The 24627-nt window shown below is 43.6% G+C and overlaps 1 protein-coding gene across 2 annotated transcripts in view; it reads right to left on the minus strand.

The window, feature by feature from the left end:
- The window catches only part of Galnt7 (polypeptide N-acetylgalactosaminyltransferase 7), a 126497-nt gene that overhangs the window by 14272 nt on the left and 87598 nt on the right, over positions 1–24627 (minus strand). Inside the window, exons 3-6 of one of the 2 annotated variants that reach the window (XM_052162831.1) lie at positions 11945–12111; positions 4789–4919; positions 4447–4526; positions 2097–2279 (exon numbers count right to left, since the gene is read on the minus strand). In XM_052162831.1, coding sequence (XP_052018791.1) covers positions 2097–2279; positions 4447–4526; positions 4789–4919; positions 11945–12111 — 561 coding nt within the window. Of the gene's footprint in view, positions 1–2096; positions 2280–2423; positions 2607–4446; positions 4527–4788; positions 4920–11944; positions 12112–24627 lie in introns of both variants that reach the window. The other variant, XM_052162832.1, reaches the window with a different exon arrangement.

The raw sequence follows: 24627 nt of genomic DNA on the forward strand, positions 1-24627 counted from the left end.
TAGGAGAAGGAGAAAAAGCTGTATAACATTTTAGGGTCACGTCACTCCCACTATTGAACAAATGACAGCAGAGTGTCACCATATTCTAGGCATTCCTTCTCAGCACGAAGCAATGATTAATGCATTATGATTTGTAAGCTGTGGGAACTGGATACTGTTAGAATTCCTCACTCCTTGTTCACACTAGTGTCTGTCTATCACTGGGTCCCACTGATGCTACCTTGAAAAGATGTGTGTGTGTGCAATCTGTGTACCACTCACTGTAGTATAAATTCCACGGGAACATATTTAGTTATTTATATTTTGAAAGGGCCATTTCTCCCCTAAAATAGTGACTGGTGCTTAGTAAGCAGTCAACAAACCCATGTCGAGCAGACAATGAGCCGGGTTAATATTTTTAGCACTGACGGAAAAGCCCATCAACGCTGCATAAACCACTAGGCCAGTACGCTCTGGTTCTACCTCCGAGATGTGTTTGCTTAGCTGACATTGAACATTATTTCATTACGCTCGTGCTTTTTGCTCTTCAAACATATTCCTGTTCATCTCAGTCCTAACTCGCAGGGGTGGTGCACTGGCTGGTTTCATGTGTCAACTTGACATGGGCTGGAGTTATCACAGAGAAAAGAGTTTCAGTTGGGGAAGTGCTTCCATGAGATCCAACTGTGGGGCATTTTCTCAATTAGTGATCAAAGGGGGGGGGGCCCTTGTGGGTGGTGCCATCCCTGGGCTGGTAGTCTTGGGTTCTATAAGAAAGCAGGCTGAGCAAGCCAGGGGAAGCAAGCCAGTAAGAAACATCCCTCCATGGCCTCTGCATCAGCTCCTGCTTCCTGACCTGCTTGAATTCCAGTCCTGACGTCCTTTAGTGATGAACAGCAGTGTGGAAGTGTAAGCTCAGTAAACCCTTTCCTCCCCAAGTTGCTTCTTGGTCATGATGTTTGTGCAGGAATGGAAACCCTGACTAAGACAGGTGGCTTTCACATGCTCACATGGAAGCTGATTAAAGAGACTCCTCTTGAGTTTCCCTAAGTTTATGCCTTTTTACAGAACTGAGGGACAAACCAAGGTTAGCATCTTTGTCTCCTAGGTGACCCGTGAGCCTTAGTGGGGCAGCAACAGGTTCCTGGATTATTCTGAACCTTGAGGTTTTGAATGGAAATTTGGAAGACGCCCAGGAAAAGCCTGAAGTCTGGTAGTTTCTTCATGTTTGCCACTCAGTGCCCTGATCACAACACACCCAAATCCACCACACGGAAGCGCTGCCCCAAATGTGTTCTGACACTCTGAGCATTGTGACAAGGATAGAGAGATTGGAAGCAGGACCATGGGAGAGGAACACATAACACACAGAGAGACAAACAGTATACACATTATGGACATGGGCTACACTCCTACACATTTCATTTGGGGGCCATCTTTTGAAAGACTGTAAAATGTTTCAATTAAAAGATCAAAAGGAGATCGTAAAGTCAATCATTCTTCGTGCAGAGCCACAAGCTGACTTGGGGATGGAGCTTTCTGTCAATCAAGCATCCTTTTGAGAACCAAGCAACAAAGGATTCAATCCAACATTTTCTAAAGTTGTGGTTTTGTCGCATTGAACTGATACAAAATTAGTATCAGAGCTTTAGCATTAAGAAAAAAACGGGAGAAGCCAACAATCTCTTGTTGGTGTGTCCTTCCCCGATGCACCCAAGACTTCCAGAGGCCAATTGCAAGTCTGGAGCTGCCCGCAGTTTACATGTTTTGAATTTACAGAATCCACTCTGCCGTTTGGTCTCCGAGGGCAGCAGGAAAGGGTTGTTCCCTCCCTTTCCTGCTTAGGCTTCAAAGTAATCACTCCTCTCAGATTCCTTTTTCCCGAATGAAAGAGTATGATTCACATTAGTGGAGCTTGCGTTCAGGAAGAAAGCTATTCCAGGAGCCAATGTGAATTCATCAAAGCTCAGAGGCTGCAAGGAGTCAAAGCTCTTTCAGGATCTGAGACAGATCCTGACAGCTCCAGTTCTTACAGCGAGGTTTTAGCATGGCAAGAGGGGTTAGTAGGTTAGCAGCAACCGGAGAAAGGGGAGGGGGGTAAGTGACTTAGTGATTACCGATACGGCTCAGTTTTTGTCTTTCTCAGTCTCTTCTCTCGAGAGGTCAGAGGCACCCGTTTCCAGAGCATGCTCCAATCCCACGCTCCTCGGGCATACCCATCTTCATCACCACCCCCTTGGGGTACAATTTCGTATGTGTTGCCGTTTATGACATCTATAATCGGCACAGTGCAAATGGTTCTGTGTTGTTTTGATGATGCAGCAAGATCAAATGCAAACACATGTATGGACCCACATAGTTATACGAGTTCATAGGGAAGGAAAAAAAGAGGACTTAGGTAAACATTCAACATAAAAAAAAAAAAGTAAAGTAGTAATCTTTACCGATAAGGTTCAGTTTTATGTTTTCTTTTGGCCTTTTCCTTGTGGCTTAGTGGAATACGTTTCCATAGCATACTCCAGTCCCAGGCCCCTCTGGCAAAACCATCTTCATCCCCACCTTGCTGGGGTTCAATGGAATAATCATTCCCGTCTATGTAATCTATTAGAGGCACAGTACATGTAGCTCTGAAATATTTACAGAAAATGAGAACGCATTTAAGAACCCCAGACTGACTAGTTCACCACGCCTAGCTACACGGGCTCCATGTGACTTGGCTTTGTTCTGCATTAGGAAACGATTGTTTAATTAGATACTATTGGGGGCATAGAGTAAAATAAGGCCTCGGGAAAGCCAAGCCTGCTTAGGTGGCAGGGCAGAATGGAGGGGGTTTATCCTGGCTGCCTAAACAAACGCCTGGGGCAGAGCCATGCCACGGAGATTATTACAAGCGTCCTTCTTTTTACTGCGGCGTTACTGGCAGCTACCTCACAGCAGCTCGGTAACGTTTACAAGAGTTCTCCACCTGTCTCGCTCGCTCTGTGTCCCCTATTAGAAAAAGTCTTTCTGTATACACCTCCTCTGACAGCACGGTCTCAGCAGTGTCTTCCAGCACTCTGTTCCTTTCTGAGCCTTTGAAAGTAGTTATTATGAACACATCTTTCTTGCTTTGACTTAATTTTCTTTCCTCCCTTAAAACAAGCTACTTGAATAAAACTAAACCTCAAGTTGTGTGTTGTGTTTTACTTAAAAAAAAAAAAAAGCAAGAAAGGTGCTTCAGTATCTATCGAGGAACTGAAGGAATGAGCTAAGAACTGGAAGGATTTAAAAAAAAAAAAAAACACTTCCTTTGCATTGGGTTTAGAAAAATGCTGGCACTGATTTCGCAGCTGGATGCCGAGCTGCTGTTGCAACGCCCTTGGTCACTGCTCATCATATCAGAAGGGACTGAGAACAGGCTTCTCAAAATGGAGCTCACAAAGAAAAATAATTCCTGGGGCCTAGAGCCTTGGTAAGACGGAAAGGGATTCGAGAAGATAGCTTACTTCTCTCCTGACAGAAACTCACAGGAGGGCCACCACGTGATGCACGGGCTTCCCACTGGAACCCGTGGGAAGCCACCTTCTCGCTTCTGAATAGACTTCTGCATTGCCCTGGAGACAGGGACCTGGCTACCTGGTCAGGTATCTTCCGTCTTGCCACGTGCTTTTCACAATTTAAAATAAATGTTGAAATGTAAAGAAGCCCAGAGACCTGTGTGCCAGTTGATTAACTACTAGATTTGTGGTGCGTTTACTCTCCTAAGCCTTGGTGCTGTTTCTTAAAGTACAGCTAATTGTGTCTCCCTGGCAGGGCCGACGTGGGGAGGAGGCCAGACGGCACGTGTACAGTGTTTATGATGGGCCTTCCTCCACCTTAAACCTGAAGACAAAGTCTCCCAAGTTCTTTATCTGGCCCGTGCCATTCGCCACAAGAATATGCTGCATTTGCCTAGATTCTGAAACAGTCAGGATTCTGGGGAAGATGCAGGGACTGGAAAGAGTTAGGAACTGATGATGTTTTAGATGGTTCTGTAAACTTAATGGCGATCTCTCCATGACACAGCTGCCTATTTCTAAACCCTGAAGTTTCCATAGGAACCCAGAGAGTTGACCCGAGGAACAGCTGGTCCTTTACCATCTAATAAAATCATTTCAAAGCTGTTGGGAACCCAAAGGCTTAGTGTCAAGTCTTCAGAGCATTTCTCCAGTTTAGAGGGGACAATTAGTGTTAGAATCTCAACAGACTACGGAGACAGCTCTGCAAGGGGACACCTAGCTTCTTCCCAATACAGGCTGGTTAGGTGTAAATCAGCCCAAAGCATCCACCTAGCTCCACCCAGGAAACGGAGAGTGCAAGGAAAACTCTTCTCACGCAGCATCTGGCAAACTATACAGAGCGGGATCACAGAGAATAGTGTTTGTCCGTCTAGAACAAGGTTTTACTTTTCAACTAGGAAAGGAAAAAAAAAAAGCAAGGTGACGTTACCTGTCCTTAGATATGGGAGCTACAAGCGGTGCATACCAGTTAACTGCGACCTCACAGTGGGCATCAAGATATATCAAAACCTTAAAAAAAAAAAAAAAAGAGGCAGGGTGAAAAATTACTCACACACGCTACAGCAAATATCACACACATTTTAAAATTAGATGCTAATTCGAGTTAGCACTTCCGTCAATTTTGACATATAAGTTGTCCATTCAAACCAACATTCTCATTTCAATTAAAAAAAAAAAAACCCAAAGGATAATTCCAAACTGTATCTGATCTCTCCATTACTAAAATGGAAGTGTTGACTTTGTACACAGTACACTACTGCACACTTCCTACCTGTCCCAGTTTAGCCTTCTGCGCGCCGATGCTGCGAGCTTGAATCAAACCCTCTCTTCTCTCATTTCGAAACACCTTCACGAGGCCGTTCCATAGCTTTACGTACTCATCCAGCTTTTCTTTTAAGTGTTCTGTGAATTAAAAAAAAAATTCCAACCAACATTATAGACTGTTACATAGAAACATCTTTCTTCCTCTCAAGAAAAGAAGATTGGATTACATTTTCTTGATACTGTAAAAAACCAGCAGCCATAAATAGCTGTGCGGTGCAGTCACTAATTGTACATAGGTTAGACCACGTAGGTGAGATCAATTAAGATGGAGGGCAAGGGGGAAGGTGCACTTCAGTGGTAGACCCTGTGTGAGAAGCATTCCCAAGGTCCGGGGTTTGGTCTTCTGCCGTCACACCAAAGAAAGAAGGAAGGGAAACTGCATTACAAGTTAATTTTAAGCTTAATATATCTGTGCGGGATCAGGTAGCATAAAACATTAGCAAGCAACCTTGTGAACATTAAATGAATATTAAAAGTTAAAAATGTGAGGTCTAAAAGTTAAAAAGAAAAAATATATAATATTTTGCAGTTGCAAAAAAGATCAGAATTTCTGAAGATACGCAGTCTACTGATAAGGCCATGCAGTTTCCCTGGAGTCTGTGCAAGGCATGGGCCACTCAGATTTTTGTTTCTGGGCAATCTTTTCCCAACCACAATAGGTAGAGAGAATCGCTGTCTTGCTGTGATCAAGACCAACGACCAAGCCAGCCCATAACAATCAAAAGACACATTTTTGTCTGTAGCTTAGCATTACAAGTATGTGTATAATTAAATTATAATCATTGTAATTACATATACATATATGTTTGTGACTTAGAGGGAATTCTATATTACGAAAACCAGGCCAATTGGCAAAGTTTGCACCTTGGCTTCTCACTGTAAAATAACAGCTTTTGTTTATTATTGTGAGCCCAGAAAATTGGCTCACCAGTTAGAATAAGCTCCTGTATCCCGCTGAGATGCTTCCTGAGGATACAGAAATTGTCCTAAAATTGTTAAAAAATTGGCTCATCGGTACAAAACCCACCCCAAAAAAATTGCTGTATCTAGCTGAGACCTAGTTAAAATGGGTATGTTGGACTGGACCATAGATTTAATAGTTTGCTTGTTTTAGGAGGCTTTCTACTGCGTTTGTTTTGAGATAGAATGTCATATAGCCAAGGCTGGCCTCAAATTCACTATGTAGCTGAGACTCAACCTGAACTCTTTTTTTTTCCCTCTGTTTATATTTATTGCTACCATTTTGTCTCCCTGCTACTCCTTATGTACATTCAACTCCTTTGCCCAAACCAGAAAGTTATGAGAGTTCCTGCTAGTGGTATATCAGAAGCATACCCACTTACTAAGCAGGTAGCCTTCCCTGTGATGGGCACAGTTGACCCTGCTTCAGGAAGGACTGCTCTTGTTATTGGAGACAAGGGTACCCCAGTAATAGTTGTGATAATCTCCTGATCCTTTGGAGTTAGCACACCAAAACCGTTAGCAGAGCAATGCTAGGTACCATGGAACCTCCAACGTCAAGCAAAGGGCTCCCTTTGTTTCCGGAGATCCACATAAATGACCAAGCCTGGCTCCACACCCGCATCTGGCTTGCAGGAGGCAGGTGTGTCGTTGGAATCCAGGTGTCACCATCTTCAATCAGCCTGTGGGAAATCCCATTTGAAGGAGCCAAGAAACAGGTAGAGACACATACTATATGAGCTATGGGCATTGTTTGAAGTTGGGAAAAGGTGGAGCTCAGTTTGGGCCACACAGGAAGGTAAGAGATGGCTGAGAAGGAAGAGCTATTTCTCTGGAAACCCTAGTCCCTTACAGCCTCTTCAAGAAGCCTATTCCATGGAGTCCTGGGTAGCGGGCAGCCGGAGAGCAAATATTTAAAGGTACACAGTATCAACTGGTGGGACCCGCAATAACTTCCCATTCGAATCCTGACCAGGCTGAAGCCGAAAGAAGCACAGACATAGTTCAAGACTTAGTGGTCGGACCTCTAAAATGCTGAGAAGGATAGTGGAGACCGGGTGTGAAGCTTCTTTCAAATCTCATTTAAGGAATTCCAAACTCACTTACAATCCACCTGAGATCCTTTGAAAGAGCAAGCTTCCCTAGGGCTTAAAGAGTAGTCTTTGGCGTCCTTCTTAGAAGCAACGTGACAGTGGCATGAGGGTCAGAAGTTTTGGGGGGCTATGATCACATGGCATGGCTAGGTCCCTTGGTGCCCCACTTGTATGGCCACAGTGAGAGAATGGGAGGTATCAGGAGGGGCCATATTGTCAGTCACTGGTGGAAAGAAGTCTCACTCTATCTGAGCCTGTAGCATCCTGGCAGGGCCCTCAGCGATAAGTCTCCCTGGGAAAGTTGGACCAGATTCTGCACCAGTCCTCTGGTCCTAAGCCATTATGGGGGGCCACACCCATCCCTGCAGTCTCTGCAGCGAGGGCTCAGCCTCGGCCTCAAAAGGCCATCTTCACTTCAAGGTGCCCTGGCCAGGGAGAGACCCTGCAGCTGCCCCTCTGCGCCCGCCGGCTTGGCCTCATCACGCCCACTCTCTGAGCCCTCGAAGCAGCCAGAGTCACGTGGGATGTCCACCTTGGGTTCTGACACTGTGTGCGCCACGGGCTCCTGGCTGCTCTCAGCACCCTCTTCGGCCTCTTCACTGCCAGTGTCATAGTCCAGCAGCAGCTCTGCAGCCGTGAGCAGCTTGGCCTGGTGCTGTGGGTCCATGAGGTTCAGCTCATTGAGGTGAGTTTCCCGCAGCTCTTTGAAGTCTTCCAGTGTCTGGTAGCCATTGAGCAGCAGGGTGGCCGTGTGTTCCTCCAGGCCAACGCGCTCCAGAAGTTCATGCAGAGTCTTGGGCTCGGTCGACCTGAACTCTTAAAAAAGTTGTTTTAAAATTGTATGTGTGTGGTGTTTACTTTGCACGTATGACTGTGTACCCCTTGTGAGCCTGGTTCACGGAGGAGACTGGAAGACAGCACCTTATCCCTTAGGACTGGAGCCGTGTGGGTGCTGGGGATCAATCTGCAGTCCTCTGAAGACTGGCCAGTCTCTTAACCTCTCTCTCTCTCTCTCTCTCTCTCTCTCTCTCGCTCTCTTGCTCTCTCTCTCTCTCTCCCCCGGCCCTCAGTTCTTGATCCTCTCCAGACCTACGAAGCACTAATACAGGTGTGCGTAAGAGCACCAGGGAGTTTACCCCAACAAAAACGCCCGTTCATGTGGCTTTTCAGAATGAAGACACATACATACATATTTTGGCAGCAACTTTTAAAGAGTCTTAACAAAACCATTTCAAGTTTAATTGTATTTTCCTGATAAAATGTTTGGTGACTTTTCCCTTTCAAAATTAGTTGTGTCTTTCTTTTAAAGTGTAAATGCTCTCCTCTTTCCTTTGTTCCAAAGCTTGGTGCAGTCCCTCGCTATTCTTCTCTAAAGTCTTTCTGATTCCATCAGGGCTGCCTTTGGGACGTGCTGCTTCAACACAACCCTTAAATACATCTCAATGTACAGAAGGGAGTGACCCACTTTTCAAATTTAGACTCTCAGTCAAGACAAATGGCTTCTCTGCAACCTCACACTGCAGTCGACTGTGTTTAGGACTCAAACATACCTTTGCCACGTTTTAGGTAAATATTGCCTTATTACAGCCCACACTTGTCAGGCTGGGTTTGTGACTGTTGGTGGCGCAGGCTTGGCTGGAAAGGTCACAGGTCACTTGTGAGCAAAGCATTAAGAGCTCATTCGTATTCCTCGTCTTCTCTCTTGTCCATCGCTGTGGAGCCAGCACACAGCTGAGGCTGCTGTGGGCCCATCAGCCAGGAAGCAGAGACTGCCCCTGGTCCAGTGGGACCAGGAAGACCCCGGGCTGCTGCAGATCTCTAAGGTAGGACCGAGAAAACCCTTGCATGCTAAGACCCTTGGATGCTGACGACTACTAAGGTAACAGTTGGCTGCTGTAGACTTTAAGGTAGGACCTAAAACCCCTTGGCTGCTGCAGACCTCTAAGCACCTAGGGCTCTTCACCTGAAGGCACCTTGGTCTCAGTGGAAGATGCACAGGAGTGGGGAGGAGCCTGCTCCATTTAAAGGCCCCAGATCTTGCTAAATGAGAATGCTGTCATTACCAGAAGCCTAGCGGTTATGAAGAGTGGTTAGACCCTTTAAGAGGTTTTATGTTTCGTCTCTAAAAAAGAAAACCAACTCCAAGGTTTACTTTTCTAAATCTATTGTGGCAAAGTACAAGCCAAATTTTTATTTGAGCCTTATTAAGCAAAGACTACAATTTTTCTGAAGCTAGTAGCAACAGATCTCAATGTCTTGAAATTAGAAAACTCTACTTACAAACCTTCTGGACTTGTGTTCCAGGGGAATCTGAAAGTTTCTGCCTACTGTGAGGTATGGAGATCCTGCCTGAGTGTGAGACTTGGAGCCACAGAGAACTGCAGCATGAGAAGCCCAGACAGACAGCAAGGGGAAGTCAGACAGACAGACAGCAAGGGGAAGTCAGACAGACAGCAAGGGGAAGTCAGACAGACAGCAAGCAAGGGGAAGTCAGACACACAGACAGCAAAGGGAAGTCAGTCAGACAGGCAGCAAGGGGAAGTCAGATAGACAGCAAGGGGAAGTCAGACAGACAGACAGCAAGGGGAAGTCAGACAGACAGACAGCAAGGGGAAGTCAGTCAGACAGGCAGCAAGGGGAAGTCAGATAGACAGCAAGGGGAAGTCAGAGGCACAAACAGCCCAAGCCTTGGGTTCTGTTCCTTTTTTTGGGGGGGGGGGACAAGCTATATTCTTTTTATAATGATGTTTTAAAATATTAATAATAAAATGTCTACCATCAATACCAACACAGATGAGTTCAGAAAGTAGTTTTGCAGATTTGGATTTTTGAAAATTTTTCATACACTTAACAATTACTGCTGATAGTGTCGACAGTGTCGCTCGAAGGCATATTTCGTTTATTTATTATTTATTATTTTACGTGTAGGAGTGTTTGCATGTCTCCATGTGTGTGAGGGCACCACGTGTGTTCTGTGTCCCTGGAGGCCAGAGGAGGTGCAGGTTCACCTGGGACTGGAGTTATCAATGCAGGTGTGGGAATCAAACCCCGTTCCTTTGCAAGAGCAGCTGGTGCTCTTGACCACCAAGCCACCTGTGCAGCCTGCTAAAGTTTATTTTCAAATGCTGGTTTTGCAGGAAAATAAATAGTTTTGGTAAAAGCATTTGTCATAGAAAACTGCAAACAAGATAAGATATCCAAGCTAATAAATATATTTAATTGAGCTTAAAAATTAAAGATATATGTCTAGAGCAATTAAAATGATTAGTAATTACAGTTATCAGCTGCAGGAAATGAGGGGGAGGAAATAAGTCATAATTTTATTTTTTCTAGTGCTGGCATATGTGCACAGATCAAGATTCTAGTTACATCAGAAGCAGCAAACGTTTGTCCAGACTTAGAAGGAAGCTGTATAAAGCTATTCTGAAAGGTATTTTCATGGTTCTTAGGTTCTATCTTCAACCCTAACATTGGATTTGGTACTCATGCCTTATGCAGAAAAACTGGAAAGCTTGTTTGCCAAAATATAAGTACCCTGTTATTAATTGAGCATTTCAGTCAGTTCAAAAACTTCAATTGCTTTGTGATCAGCTAAAGAAATAAATAAATGTGCAGATTTGCATTGAAACAGCAACACTCCATTTTCAACTATATGTTGACTTAGTATCTGGGGCCAGAGCATTAATTCTACATTTTTGTAATTGAAAATATATATTTAGTTTACAATAAAGTATTGAGAGAAATTACTCAAAATTAGCTTTAAAAAGTTAAAATTTTGGGCTGTAGAGATGGCTCAGTAGTTAAGAGCACTGACTTCTCTTCTGGAGGTCCCGAGTTCAAATCCCAGCAACCACATGGTGGCTCACAGACATCCGTAATGAGATCTGATGCCCTCTTCTGGTGTGTCTGAAGACAGCTACTGTGTACTTACATATGATAAATAAATAACTCTTTAAAAAAAAAAAGTTAAAATTTCTAGAAAATTGCTACTTGATCCTTCTCTGTCCAAGTTGAACCAAGATGACCTAACACTTGCCTAAATACTGTAATGGTCTCCTTTAGAGGAACGAGGACTGAGCCGAGTGCCAGCCTGTGGTTACAGTGCCTGGGAAATACAGGCAGGAAGGTCAGGAACTCAAGAATGTAAGGCTATGCCTGATACACAAAGAACTCAAGGCTAGCCTGGGGTACCAGAGTCCCCACGCATGCCTCCCTTGACTCATAACTTATTTTTATTTAATATTTTAAATCAGTTAGAGAATACAATGAGCTGTAGAAGATGTGCTCTTAGAAGGTGGCCCAGCATGACCAGTCAGATGGTTAACGGGATGACTTGGCAGGAAGGAGCTAGCCACCATCACACAGACAGACTTGTGTCCTTCCCTGAAGAAAAGAAGAACATGAACTGAGCTTTGGCATTTATGCCCCTCCGTTCTCCTGACGTGTACTCAATGAGCCCTCAAACCGTGAGCCAAAATACCCGCCCTTTCCCCGTAAGCTGTTTGTGGTATTTTGTCACAGCAACCAGGAAAGTTACAAATACACTTGCATTTTCAGGACCGAGTCAGTATGTGCATCACTGTCCAAGTGCAAAATGAAGGCAGTAGGTCCGTGGGTTTCAGTTTGAAAGCTACAGCTGGAGCTTTGAGTGACAGCGCAAAATAGACACGATTCTGTTCTTCAGTCTCTCAGTAAGCTATCCCTAGAACTCAATTTTTGTGAAAGGTGAGCCCCACAGAACTGGTACAGCATCAGAAGAAAATCTTGAACTCATGCATTTGGATCTTACAGTTAATTACTGCCTCTGAGCTTGTGGTAAGTCACATGGGTTCTCTGAGTCTCCTGTATAAAACAGATAATTATAGTATTTTAAAGGTTATTGCTAGGATTAAACAAAATGATTCATATACAGTGCTCAGCACAGTGACAATACAGTAACGTATCAGTAGCTACCTTTCATTTTAAAAACTTATTTTGATAGCACATTTTAATGTGTTACTTATGAACGACTTATTTCTTTAGTGAAGATGTAAAGTCTATAGCCATTACCTTTATTGCTGAAGTCATCAATTAACACAATTTCTGCTAAATACTTCCTTGGTGTCCTTTTGATTACACTGTGGACTGTCCTCATGAGGGTTGACCATCCTTCATTATGGAAGACAATGACAACGCTTGAAGTAAGCAGGTTTTCATCATAGTGCCAATACTTGCATCTGCCAAAAGAAAAGTTCATTGCACGTATTTAGAGAGAATCTATAATGCTTGGCTTCAGAGTCTCTGAGCTTGTATTTTCTGATTGGATTAAATATTATTGATTTATCTAAGGAAACAGTTTGAAGCTCTTTGGATCTCAGCAGAAACACAAGATCAAAGAAAGAAGCTGGTGCCTAAAGTGACTCTTAGATAAAGCTCCTTGGTATCAGCACATTGTATGATAAAAGAAATAGCTTCCGAATCGGTGCCGAGGATGCCAAAGATACTATTACAGCCGTCAGTGGGCAGGTATCACTTTATTTTCCTTTCTGAAACTTGAGCTTTAAGTGCAAGAGATTTATTCTGCTGTCTAATTGGACATTTAAAAAGTATTTAGAAAAAAGTTAAGCAGGCTAATCGGAAACATATGGGAGTCTTTGGAAAATTGACCAGTGAATGAGAACAGCTAATATTGTTGGGATCTATTGGATTAACTAACGATCCTTGGCTATGCTACAAAAAGAGAAGAAGTTTGAAACAATAATAGCAGGAATAAAGCTGTTGAAAGCCCTTTCCTAACAGGAAGAATCTCAGAACAGTGTCTGAGGAAGAATCCAGAGCCAGGGGAGACCAAAGTTTAGGAGGAGCTGCAAGCTCTTTCAGAGTCATGAGTTCAAAACACAGAAGCAGCAAAGCGTAAATTATGGGCCTTTGCCTGTGAGGCAGACCAGAATGTCAAGGCATTTGATGAGTAAGTCTAGTTAAATCCCTGGCACCCAGGAAGGCGGAACATCAGTGTGTGAACACGTATAGACTTAGCTTTAAACCATTTGTCGTATAATATTCCCCAGCATGGGCTGGGGAATAACTGATTCAATCATTTTCTTGTAGATGGTCATTTCACTCGGTTCTATGTCCTTCCTTCTGAATGCTCAGAGGATCCAGTGAGGACCAAGGTGGAAACGACGAGCCATGAGGGTGAGGATGACATGGAAGGAACCACTCGTCACTAGAGTCACTGCGGCACTGATGTCCTGTGGTCAGAATGTCTCCTCAGAGCGAGCTCAGGTGTTGCAAATCTGATTCGGAAAGGCAAGAGTGGTGGAGGGCGGATAAGGCCACCCTTGGGGTGACTAAATGTATCCATTTTGTTATCCGGTTGGGTTTCTCAAAACCAGGAGATTAGCTTCTTCCTTTTCCTTCCTCTCCTCTGCACAGGATCGATTCTGCTCTTACACCTTCCCCTGTGAGAAGAGGCCTAGGCAAGGAGCTCCCAGCCAGATGCTTGCCCCAGTCTTGAATCTTGTCAGCCCTCAGAATTCTGGGACGTTTCATTTCCTTGTAATTACTCACGGTGTGATCTCTCACAGCAGGCACAAAAATGGATGGAAACCAATGCCTCAGAAGCTGATGAAGAGAGTTCATGTACTCAGGGAGACAGGGCGCCTCTCTCTTAGAGCCAGAAGGTGGCAGCACCTCAGGGATGCATGGCCTTCTGTCACTGGAGAGAAGTGTGAGTCCTGGGCTAACACCAGAGCTGAAGGGAGAGGTAGGTTGCGTTCTCTCTGACCACAGGCCTCCCTTCGCTACAAGCAGGTTCTTGACAAAGCTTAGCTGTTGGACAGCTTTTCTGGTTTACTGTGGTATGAACATGTCAAAGCACAGTGCGCACTGGGTACTTACACACAATGTCTTTACTAGGCAAAGAGAGGTATCCTGGGCTGGCAAGATGGCTCAGTGGATAAAGGTGTCCAGCTTTTTACTATGCTTGAAGATCTGAGTTTGATCCCTGGCACCCACAAGATGGAAGGAAAGAACAGAGTCCTACAAGTCCTACCTTGACCTCTGACCTCCATACACAATAAATACACGTGAAAGGGAAGAAAATGCACTGTCATGACACTGATGTAAAACTATTTTGCACCATGTCTCACCTTACTGGTGTAGAGTTTGCAATAGAGTAGTCTCTCTTTATCTGAGGATTTTTGCTTTCTGAGGTTCCAGTTATATGTGGTCAAACACAGCTCAGTAACACAGTACTATAATTAAGATCATGGGAGAGGCACACTTGGGAACTTATTTTATGATCAGTTATTGATTGTTAATCTCTTAGGATATTTAATATATATATGTATGTATACTATTTTAATCATAGAAACACATGCTTAGAAAAAAGTATAGCTATAGGATTAGTCCTATCTGTTCCACGAACTTACTTTGGGGTTTTGACTATATTCTCCATAGATAACTGTTGTGTAGGAAAGAAAACCAAAAGCAATAAAAAGCCACACTTAGGTAGATAGGTGTAATTATATGTCTTTGGCTCATTTCTGTTCTCCAACATCTCAGGCTCCATGAGAGCTTTTCAATAGTGTAACATCACAACCAGTAGAGGCTCAGCTACACTGGAGAGCTGCTCTGCTCACAGGAGTCAAATTCAGAGGAGAAGCTATGGAGTGATCCTGGCCGTTCTGTGGAATGTTTGCAAGGAGCTTCCAGGACAGAAAGAATTTGTGTGCATGTGGCTATGTGCATTGTGCAGGCCAAGGAAGACAGCAGGATCCCATCCTGACACTCTCCGCTGTATTCCTTCAAGACAAGAGTCTCTCACTGAGCCTGCAGCTATGTCAGTGGCCAGAACGTGCTGTAACTCAGTGCCTGGGCTACAGGCACGTGACGTCATGCTCGGCTATTTTTTTTTCTTTACAAAAAATATGAATGTTAGGGATTCAAAGTTTAGTCATCAAAATGCTTGTGCAACAAGAACTCTTACCCTCTGAGCCACCTCCTGCTGCCCCCAGAGCATTTCATAGTGACCTCTGTAATTTACAAAGTAGATTGCAAAACTCAAAATGAAACATGTATTAATATTTTACTTGTGCGCTATCTCTATAGCTCTGGTATCATCTGTACTTCCATATAAAACCTTGTCGTAAGGCCTAAGAGGTGGTGCTGTGGTTAAGAGGGCTTGCTGCTCTCCCAGAGGACCCAAGTTCTGTTCCTAGTACCCACATGGATGGCTCGCAAACTCCTCTAACTGCATCTTCAAAGGATCTAATGCTCTCTGGCCTCCCATGGGTGCTCTCTCTCCCTCCCTCCTCTCTCTCTCTCTCTCACACACACACATACCACATAAACACACACTCATGATTAAAACAGAATAATTAGAAAATCTTATAACTGGACCATTGATGGATAATATCTATATAATTAGATTATAAAAAAAGCTACCAGTTTCAGTACTGTGTGTGGACTTCTGTATTCGTGTAAGGAAGTGACCCAACTTCCCAACGTGTGCCCTTCAAGAGCTGCATCTTATTTCTAGATTGTTCGCTCCAAGTCTTTCTTTTAATAAGGAATAACTTTAGACTCTCTTTAGTTAATTCTGCAGGAAGTCTAAATCTAACAGCAAAGACTTTTTAGGCACAGGAATCAAACCCATAATTTGAGAAACACTGACTTTTTTATTAACTACCTTCTTCCATTTAAAAATAAATATGGCGCTTTTCCTGCCTCCCTCTAAAAATACTACTTATTTAAATAATTAAACGAGAGAGAAATGCTTAAATCTACCAGAAATAGAGCTTCTATCCAATTCCTGAACATATTAGTAATGTAGACGTAAAATTTAACTTAGCATTCTGAAATATCTATTTTCATTGAAAGGAGAGCTGTCCCCGTTCAGCCCCGTTCAGCTTGGCGCGCCAGGCTGAACAGGCTCAAGGGAGGGCCTTTGTCCAAGGGCGTGGTTTCTATGTGCTTTGTGGGAAATGGTCCAAAGTTAGTGCTTAGGGACATGATAGGTGCTACTCCTTAGCAGGCACACATGCACCATACGTAGAAAAATACAGAACTTAACAGCCCAAACTATAGCGTCAACTCCTCCTTACTGCTCTCTGGATATTCATTTTTGTCAGTGTGGCTCCCGGAAAAGATGAGATAATGCTCCAAATTGGGCATTACTCTTTCCTAAGTCCGGCCAAAGCTACGTTAGCCTGCATTTATTTATTTATTTATTTATTTAATCATATTCTAGGTCCCAAGTCCTACAGCTTCCCTCACATATTACTACCATGTGCAGTGGTTCCCATTCTGTCTGCATTTTATACACTGACCCGGATGCTGACTCTAGCAGGCTCTGCCTCGGGGGTGAGTTTCCCATCTTTGTGTAGGAGCACCGCCCCAGCTTTGTTTCTTGTCTGCTGAGTGCGAGCATCACTCCTAGCTTTCTATGTTCAGTATTTTCCTTTTTTTTTTAAAAAAAATATTTATTTATTTTATGAATATGAACGCACCACTGCTCGCTTCAGACACACCAGAAGAGGGCATTGGATCCCAATACAGATGGTTGTGAGTCACCATGTGGTTGCTGGGATTTGAACTCAGGACTCCTGGAAGAGCAGTCAGTGCTCTTAACCGCTGAGCCATCTCTCCAGCCCCTGTTCAGAACTCTCACCATCACTCCATCTACTGTGCCTGTGGCTAAACATCCGATCAGGCATTGTGCTTTAAGTTACACACTATTAGAGGATGAAAAGCTCCTTCTCTGCTTCACTTGGGAGCACTACCACTCAAACAATGCTTCTGCACACTGTCCATGGAGGTCTGAAGACTTTACAGAATATCCTGATACACTGACACGACTGGGCATGACAGTCTCCTGGTCTATGAGATAATGCTCCAAACTGGGCATTACTCTTTCCTAAGTCCGGCCAAAGCTACATTAGCCGCATTTATTTATTTCTTCTTTCAAGACCTTGCCTGTGTCTTGTGTCCTCTTTCTTAGCCCTATGCTCACCTTTAGTGAAGCTGAGTCTTTACGTCTACATCACTGGGACCATCCTCACACCAGTGTCAAGTCTCTAGAACCAAACTTGCCCTCTTCTTTTCGGAAAACATAGTTCCTCAAATCCCTTCCCTTTTCTTCAGTGTCTCTGGGTGAGGGATGAGACTTCCACTTGAACTCATGAGGTAAATTCCTTAGTATTTGGTCCTGTGGAGAGCTTTGACAGTGGGGATGGGGAGAGTGAGGAGGTGGAGGCCCTTACTGAAGAGACCCTTGATAAGTTTGATCCCTAGGACCTATGTGCTAGAAGGAGAAAATCAACGTCAGAAGGCTATTCTCTGACCATAACACAGGCAAGCACACACACACATCCCCCCTGCTCACGCACGGACACACATGCAGAGGTAATCCAATACAAATTCAAAAATAAAAGACATTTTTAAAGCCTCAGTAAATCTAACACACTTTAAAGAAGTTAATTACAAAATTTAAATATGCAGATCATTCTTGATAATGAGGAAACAAAAATACTATTTTCCCTAATATTTTAAATACTATGCCCAAACAATTTATTTATTAATTGCATTTGTACTTCAAGCAGAATCTACATTTGAAGGGAACATGATGCTGGGATCTGTTTAGAATGTCTACTTCAGCCACATAACATGGTCTGACTCCTTAAAGGTAATTCCTGAGTAGGAGTTCATCTCTGGGCCAGCAGAATGGACTATCAGGGAACAGTTGTCCTAGCTGGGACAATGAAGTCTTTCACTTTGGATTTTGAGCTTGGGTGACTTAAGTTAGTTTCTAGTTATACTTGCATGGCGAGGCAAGAGTTTGACACAGAAAAAAAAGCTTTTCATAGAAAATGCAAGAGCAAAAAAATTAAGTGGAGATGAGTGTATGACTGTTTGACAGGCACAGGGCCTCACCTCTTCATTTGCCCCCTCCTGGTTCAGAATCCCCAGTGACTGCCACACGTCCTGTGTGACCTTGGTTTCCATGAGACAGTCCAACAGGTCCTCTTCGCCTACTTGTTTGAGCTCAGGTAGTTGCAAAGATTTGTTTTTTTATTTAACTACCACATCTAGCATGTTAACCTTAGTATTTTCACTCAGTCTAAGCTCATTCTATACATGTGTTCATGGAATAAAACTTTAAGAGTTTCACTAGTCAATCAGTAAAGCAAGCTGTCTATTTCCTGTTGGAGAGTTTCTCTCTGGTCATTGGTGAAGTTACAGAAAGATGTGCTAGAGATGGCCTCTCCAGATGCTATTCCTTGGTAGGTTCCAAAAACACTTTGGATAGATGAATGTTATCATCAGAGAACTACATATGTTACCTAAATTAGAAATATAAACCAAGAGCATGCATGGGACGAACCTACGCACTCAGCACATATGTAAGAGTTGTAGAACTTGGTCTTCATGGAGGATTCCTCTCAGCAGGAGCAGGGGCTGTATCTGACTCTGTTGCCTGCCTTTGGGTCCCTTTCCCCTAACGGATCTGCCTTGCCTACCCGTAAAGGAGAAGATGCGTCTAGTCCTACTGCAACTTACTATGCCAAGGTGGGCTGACATCCACGGGAGGCCTCTCCTTTTCTGAGAAAGGGAGGGAGGAAAGGTGGATGGAGGAGAGGAGAGAGGAGAGGGAGGGAGGGGGTGAAGAAGAAGGAGGGGAAGATGCAATTGGGGTGTACAATAAATGAAAAAATAGTAATTTGAAAAAAAAAACATTAAGATACTAATTTGAAATAATAAGAAAAAAAGCTTTCAAGGTTTAGTAATCCAGTCAGCACTAGAAGCTACCTAAAGTCAGATGGCTTGGCCTGTGTGGAATCTATTAGGGTGGTGGGTGTCACAGTTCGGAAGGGTCCACACACCCTTCCTTGGCTACAGCAAGGGCTGCTGACCAGACTTACTAGATGACTCAGGCTAGCTCTGTACAAGACAGACAGTGGGGTACAATGATCATTTTCCTTTGGTCCCCTATTCTAGCCCCCATGAGGACGGGTCCTTTCTTAACTCTACAGTCTTTCTTTGGACCAGGCACAATGGAATCGAGTTACAGTTTATTTCTGTCTGAACCATCTTCCCCGACTTCCACCCGCGAGGAGCTTGTGCCCTTCTCCATCGCTGTGAGACACTAATTACCTTTTCCTAATGTTCTTATTAGTCAGTCCTCCCTTGAAGGTCAAAGTTCAGTCTGTGGTAATAGAACTCTCTCAGCCTATTATCTGCAAAATGAAAATATCTGAAAAGCTATGCTCAGTTCTGCACAAATAGCATTTCAGGATTATGTCAATTCTCAACACATATTTGTTGATTTGATTTAAAAAAAAAAACGTTTACAGGTCTACTCTTTTTCAGAATCACAGAACACCATGTATTTTTTTTCTTGTTAATGAGTCAAATATTATTGACAGGGAGAATAAGAAATCTTACATTTTTGGGGGAGGTTGAAAATCAAGTTGATGGACATAGGATTAATGGCTGTATTTGGAAAAAAATTCAAGTCTATCACCTGTCATATCAAAACTAAGTAACGGAGCAAGTCCAGCTGCTAACAGTAATTCTTGCTTAAGCATAGTATACGCAGTGCCACAGTTGGAACCCAGGGCAAATGTGAAGGTAAGGCTAGTGTGCAGCTTTGGCTGGGCCCCTCAGATCAGCTCAGCCTCAAAGACAGTTGTCACGTGCACAAGGTTTAAGACAGGTGCTCTGCTTCCGGGTGAGTTACTGCATCGGATCCAGGTACTAGAGTCTTGCTCTGTGGCCAGATGGGGATTCTGAAGGTTAGTTATAAGCAAGCAGTCAGTGGGCTAACAGAGAGGGGCTGCGCTAGCAAAGCCGGTTTCCTAAAACGTTTCCTGGCTGAGTCCCGGGCTAAGAGACTACAGAAGAAGTAGTAACAGTCATAGCCTTGTGCAGTGCACACAGCCTAGAGCAGCGGTCGCCTGCCCAGAACACCGTGGCTTCTGCTGATTGGCCTGTGGGCCAGCAGGACAGTGCCGCTGGTTCAAGGGCTCCCCAGGAGAGAGCCAACTTATCAACTGCTCTGTTTTCTACATATGAAGTGCAACTTGCATTCCTCTCCTCTTCTTTCACGGAGCCCCTCCCCCAACCTGATAATAAATACAATTAAAAATAGGAAAACTCTGAATGTATTCCTCTCCATTCTCTCTGTGACAGTCAGTGTCCCCATTGTGAGACACAGCTACACCATTAGTCTGGATGTCACCCTCCTTTCCCTCAGCTTTCTATCTAGAGTTCTCTTTAACACACTCACGGTATGGTGAGAATTCACAGCTCCTAAACAGATGTGGCATCTTCTTTGGACAACTCAGCTTGTGTTCCCTGTAGTAGCCTGGGTCAGAGACCTCCAAGCGTGAGGACAACAGCTCCATCTCAGTATCAGCTGGTGCTCCTGCTTTGTTAAAGTGTCCAGCAGGCAAAAGGAATCATGAGCTATGGCCTGGAATTCTTGAGGACTGTGCAAGAAGACACAGGAGAGAGAGACCTGTACAGTGGATTGATGACAAACACGGTGACATTATGCCTCTGTTCTGGAGACAGGTGGCATCAGAGACGCCCGGATGAGAGTCAGAGGACACTGACTGGGCAGAAGGGTAGACAGCACTGTTTTGGACACAGAGCAGAGACTTGAATGCCCATGAGGAATCTTAGAGCGTCCATTTCCAAGCATGTATCCAGCATTCCCAAAGGGCTCTTAGAACTCATTGCGAAGAATCAGAGGTTGCTAATCTCAGATTCAAGATGCAAGATAATCTCAAGATGATTATCTTGCAGGGTGGATGATGTTTGAGCTAGAAAACTGGCGCTTCTGCTATCAAGTACACTGTTGATTTGCTGCCAGACAGGAAGTGTGTTTCTAATAGCCTTCACTCTTTCCAAGGCTCTCCCACACGCATTATCCCATCCAAGTCTCATCCAAGGCAGGGAGACTTAATCATTCATTTTCTATATACAGGAACTGAGGCTGTTAGGATGTATGACTTGCCCAGTCAGAGTTAACAACAGAAGTGAGTTTAAGAATGAATGTCCCTCAATGGAGAAATGGATACAGAAAATGTGGTACATTTACACAATGGAATACTACTCAGCAATTAAAAACAATGAATTCATGAAATTCTTAGGCAAATGGTTGGAACTGGAAAATATCATCCTAAGTGAGGTAACTCAACACAAAAGATCACACATGGAATGCAGTCCCTGGTAAGTGGATATTAGCCTAGAAGCACAGAATACCCAAAACACAAACCATATATCAAATCACTCCCAAGAAGGAAGGAAGGAGAGGGCCAGGGTCCTGGAAAGGCTTGATGCAGCATTGTAGGGGATTGCCAGGACAGAGGAGTGGGAGGAGGTTGACTGGGGAACTGGCAGAGGGAAGAGGGCTTATGGGACTTAGGGGGAGGGGGAACCTAGGAAGGGAAAATTTGGAATGTAAACAAAGAATATAGAAGAAAATAATAATAATAGTAAAAAAGAATGAATCCTTTAATTCCAGCTTTGAAATTCTTCCCCTTAGATTGTAAGCTCACTAGCCATCACTTACAAGACATGCTTATATATCAAATAGGAAAACGAATTATGCATTTTCACCCATACAGAAGGAATTTATAGCTACTAGCAAAAATGGCTGCCACACAGCATGGAGGATTTCTCCCCGGTTTCAGGGTTGGAGGACGTTAAATATGTTTAAAACAAAACACTAAGAATGCTAAACTGTATTTTTTGGGGGATAGCTGCCTTCAAAGATTTTCTCTTTTATTTAAGGAAAAACATTCTCAGACAGATGTGTCCAGTTAATGATCTGAAATCTCAAACCACAGTCTAGGAAAAAATCTGGCATCAAGTCCTAGGCCAGGACATATGTTCTTGTATATTTCTTCAAAACTCTATGGGAAAGAAAAGAAAAGAGAGAGAGAAAAAAGAACACTTCACAGTGTGAGCCATATGTTTACAGCTATATCGGACTCTCATTTCACATATGAGCTTGCATATGATACTCTAATTTTATAGAAATGCCAGCTTATCAAACACCAATATACTTGAGCTAAAACAGCAACCACTAAGGAGTAAAGCCCACTGTCGACCATGCACAGATGTGAAGGTTTGCATTTTCGAGCTAGTTAATTAATGCAGGCTTTGCCCTCATTCCGTGAAGGATTTCAGGCAGCACACAAAGACAGAGAATGGAACATTCCAGAAATTAAAAACAGAAGGAATGGGTAAGGGAAAGCGGTAGACAGATAAATAAGAGTGCAATGTGTAAGGTGCTCGGCAGGGTGTGACGGGCTCTGACAGGCACAGTTCTGGGGCGTGCACTGCTCACAGAGAACACACCACAGATGGAGCCAGCATGGATTCTGTGAACGGGCGCACCTTTACTCTATAGATGCGACTTATGAGTCTGCAGTTTAGAATTTTCTGGCAGTAAAACGTCATCAAAGAAACCCACTGTTCAGGTGAAGTAAACTATTTTTGGTCTGAAGTCCAGATGGGAGTTGCGTTGTTTGTTTGAAGTTTTAAACACGGGGTCTTACGGTAGGTGCATACAGTAATGAGGTTCACCGGGCTATTGCTTAGACGAAGCCTTCAGTGGCGACGGTGGCATCTCGCCAAGCGCAATATTACAAACAGTTGTGCGGAGAGCAGGTTGAGAGCTGAAGTTAAGCACAGATCTGGAGATCACACTTTGCAAACATTCCTTCAGATGTTTATTGAGTCATCTTCCGCTTCACATTTCTTCACTCAGGGAGTGACGAACCGCCTTCTTGGTGCTCTAATTACAATAAGGAACTCGCCTCCACCATATGGAGGGCCTGCGTTTCCAAAAGCATATTTCAACTCCCGTTAATGACTGAAGAAGAGGTAGGCGCTTACAGGGTATCATGGTAACTTCAGGGTGGTGTTACTGGACACTCTCCTGACAGAAGCGTTGGCTATCGCAGGCTGTGTAATGCCTAGCTATGGCATGAAATGATGTAAGAATGAAGAGACACAGATCGAGACGCTACTGTAAGATTTGGGTTACAGACGCCAAGAACAGCCCGTAATATACAACAGCTAGCGTTTATTAACTCACAGGCCAGTCCGCTTCTGCAGCTAATATGACTACATTAACCATGTTTAGTGATTTATGTCATTGAAAGCATTAGGATCCAGGTGGTTCATTTAATACGTAATGTAACTGGTATACGTGAAATAGGAAATACCAAAGAAGAGAAAAACTAATAATATTACTTCAAGAAACCATGAGTGTACCTCTTCTCTGGCATTAAGAGCGCCTCCACTCTTCTCCCTCACCCTAATTCTCCCCAAGACCTGGCTGTCCTTGAACTTCTGATTCAGCTGCTTCCACTGCTGTGATGACAGGCTTGGGCTACACACCAGGGTAGCCCTGGGGGCTGACCCAGGGCTTGCTGTGCTGTAGGAAAACACTCCTCTATGGTACTTCTCTATTTTCCATCTTGTCTTTTCTTGTCCTTTCTTGTAATTTTACAGAGTGCCCTCTGAAACCAAGTCATTAAGACTGAGTAGGTGCTAGATACCAAGCACCCATTCCACGCACAGATTTAGGTCCTATGAACTGAGAGGGTGTGCACAATTGCTGACACCAGGAAGGCTCAAACCCAAGATTTTGGAAAACATACTAGTTCACTGAAAACCTCCTGGGGAACACAAGAACTTAAGGCACTTCAACATCTCATGAGGGCCACTGCCACTTGGAACAACGGGGACTGGACTTTCACCTTCTCCTCAAAGCCCTCAAAGAATTTTGAGATGCACTATGGATAAGCCAATATGTGAAGGAGGATGTTATCAGAAAGGAAGGAATGAAGAAGGGGGAAGTTGAGACAAGTCCATTCTGTATAATGGCGATGCAGCATGTAAGCTGGACATGATGGACAGCAGAAGACAGAGGGGGAAGGGGAAGGGAAGGAGAGAGAGAAAGAGAGAGAGAGAGAGAGAGAGAGAGAGAGAGAGAGAGAGAGAGAACTCAGTTTCGTCTGTCCTTCTGAGATAGCTAGTGATGCACACAGAGACTGAGTCCCAGATGAATTCATTGCAGCATTTCTACAACTGTGAGGAACTAGGGATGGTTCTGAATGTCCAAAAATAAAGGACCAGAAAATTGAATTGTGGCCATCCAGGGAGAGGAATGTCAAGCACACAGATTAAAAAAAAAATAGTGCTTCAGGAAAGTAACCAAAACAGACATTTAAAGACACATAAAATGTGTCCTGTAATTTATTTATGAATTGATAGTTGCCATCTAACTTCATTGTTTAAAAACACAAAAAGGACCTGGAAATGGATGTGGTGGTGTATACCTGTAATCCCAGCACTGGGGAGGTAGAGACAGGAGAATTAAAGAGTTCAAGGGCATCCTCCACAGTAAAAGGAGTTGGAGGCCAGTCTTCGTTACACAAAACCCTGTCCCCCAAACCCACAAACAAACAAACAAACAAACAAACAACTACTGGGGTTGTAGGGTTACAAAAGATTTTTTTTAAAAACATTATCTATTAAATATATGCAAATTTCTGTTTTTCAAAGTTTTTAAAAAGGAAATCACCAGTAAGAACAGTTATAAGTAAAGAGGACATCAGCTTGGCAGCTTCATATTCAGTAACTCCCTAGGAAGTTGCATAACTCCTAAAACCTTCATATTCAGTAAGGCCCCCAGAACCTCAGTTCTCACAAATGCTGTTTTATCAGAC

The sequence above is a fragment of the Apodemus sylvaticus genome, chromosome 18 (genome assembly GCF_947179515.1).
Source record: "Apodemus sylvaticus chromosome 18, mApoSyl1.1, whole genome shotgun sequence".
NCBI lineage: Eukaryota > Metazoa > Chordata > Mammalia > Rodentia > Muridae > Apodemus > Apodemus sylvaticus.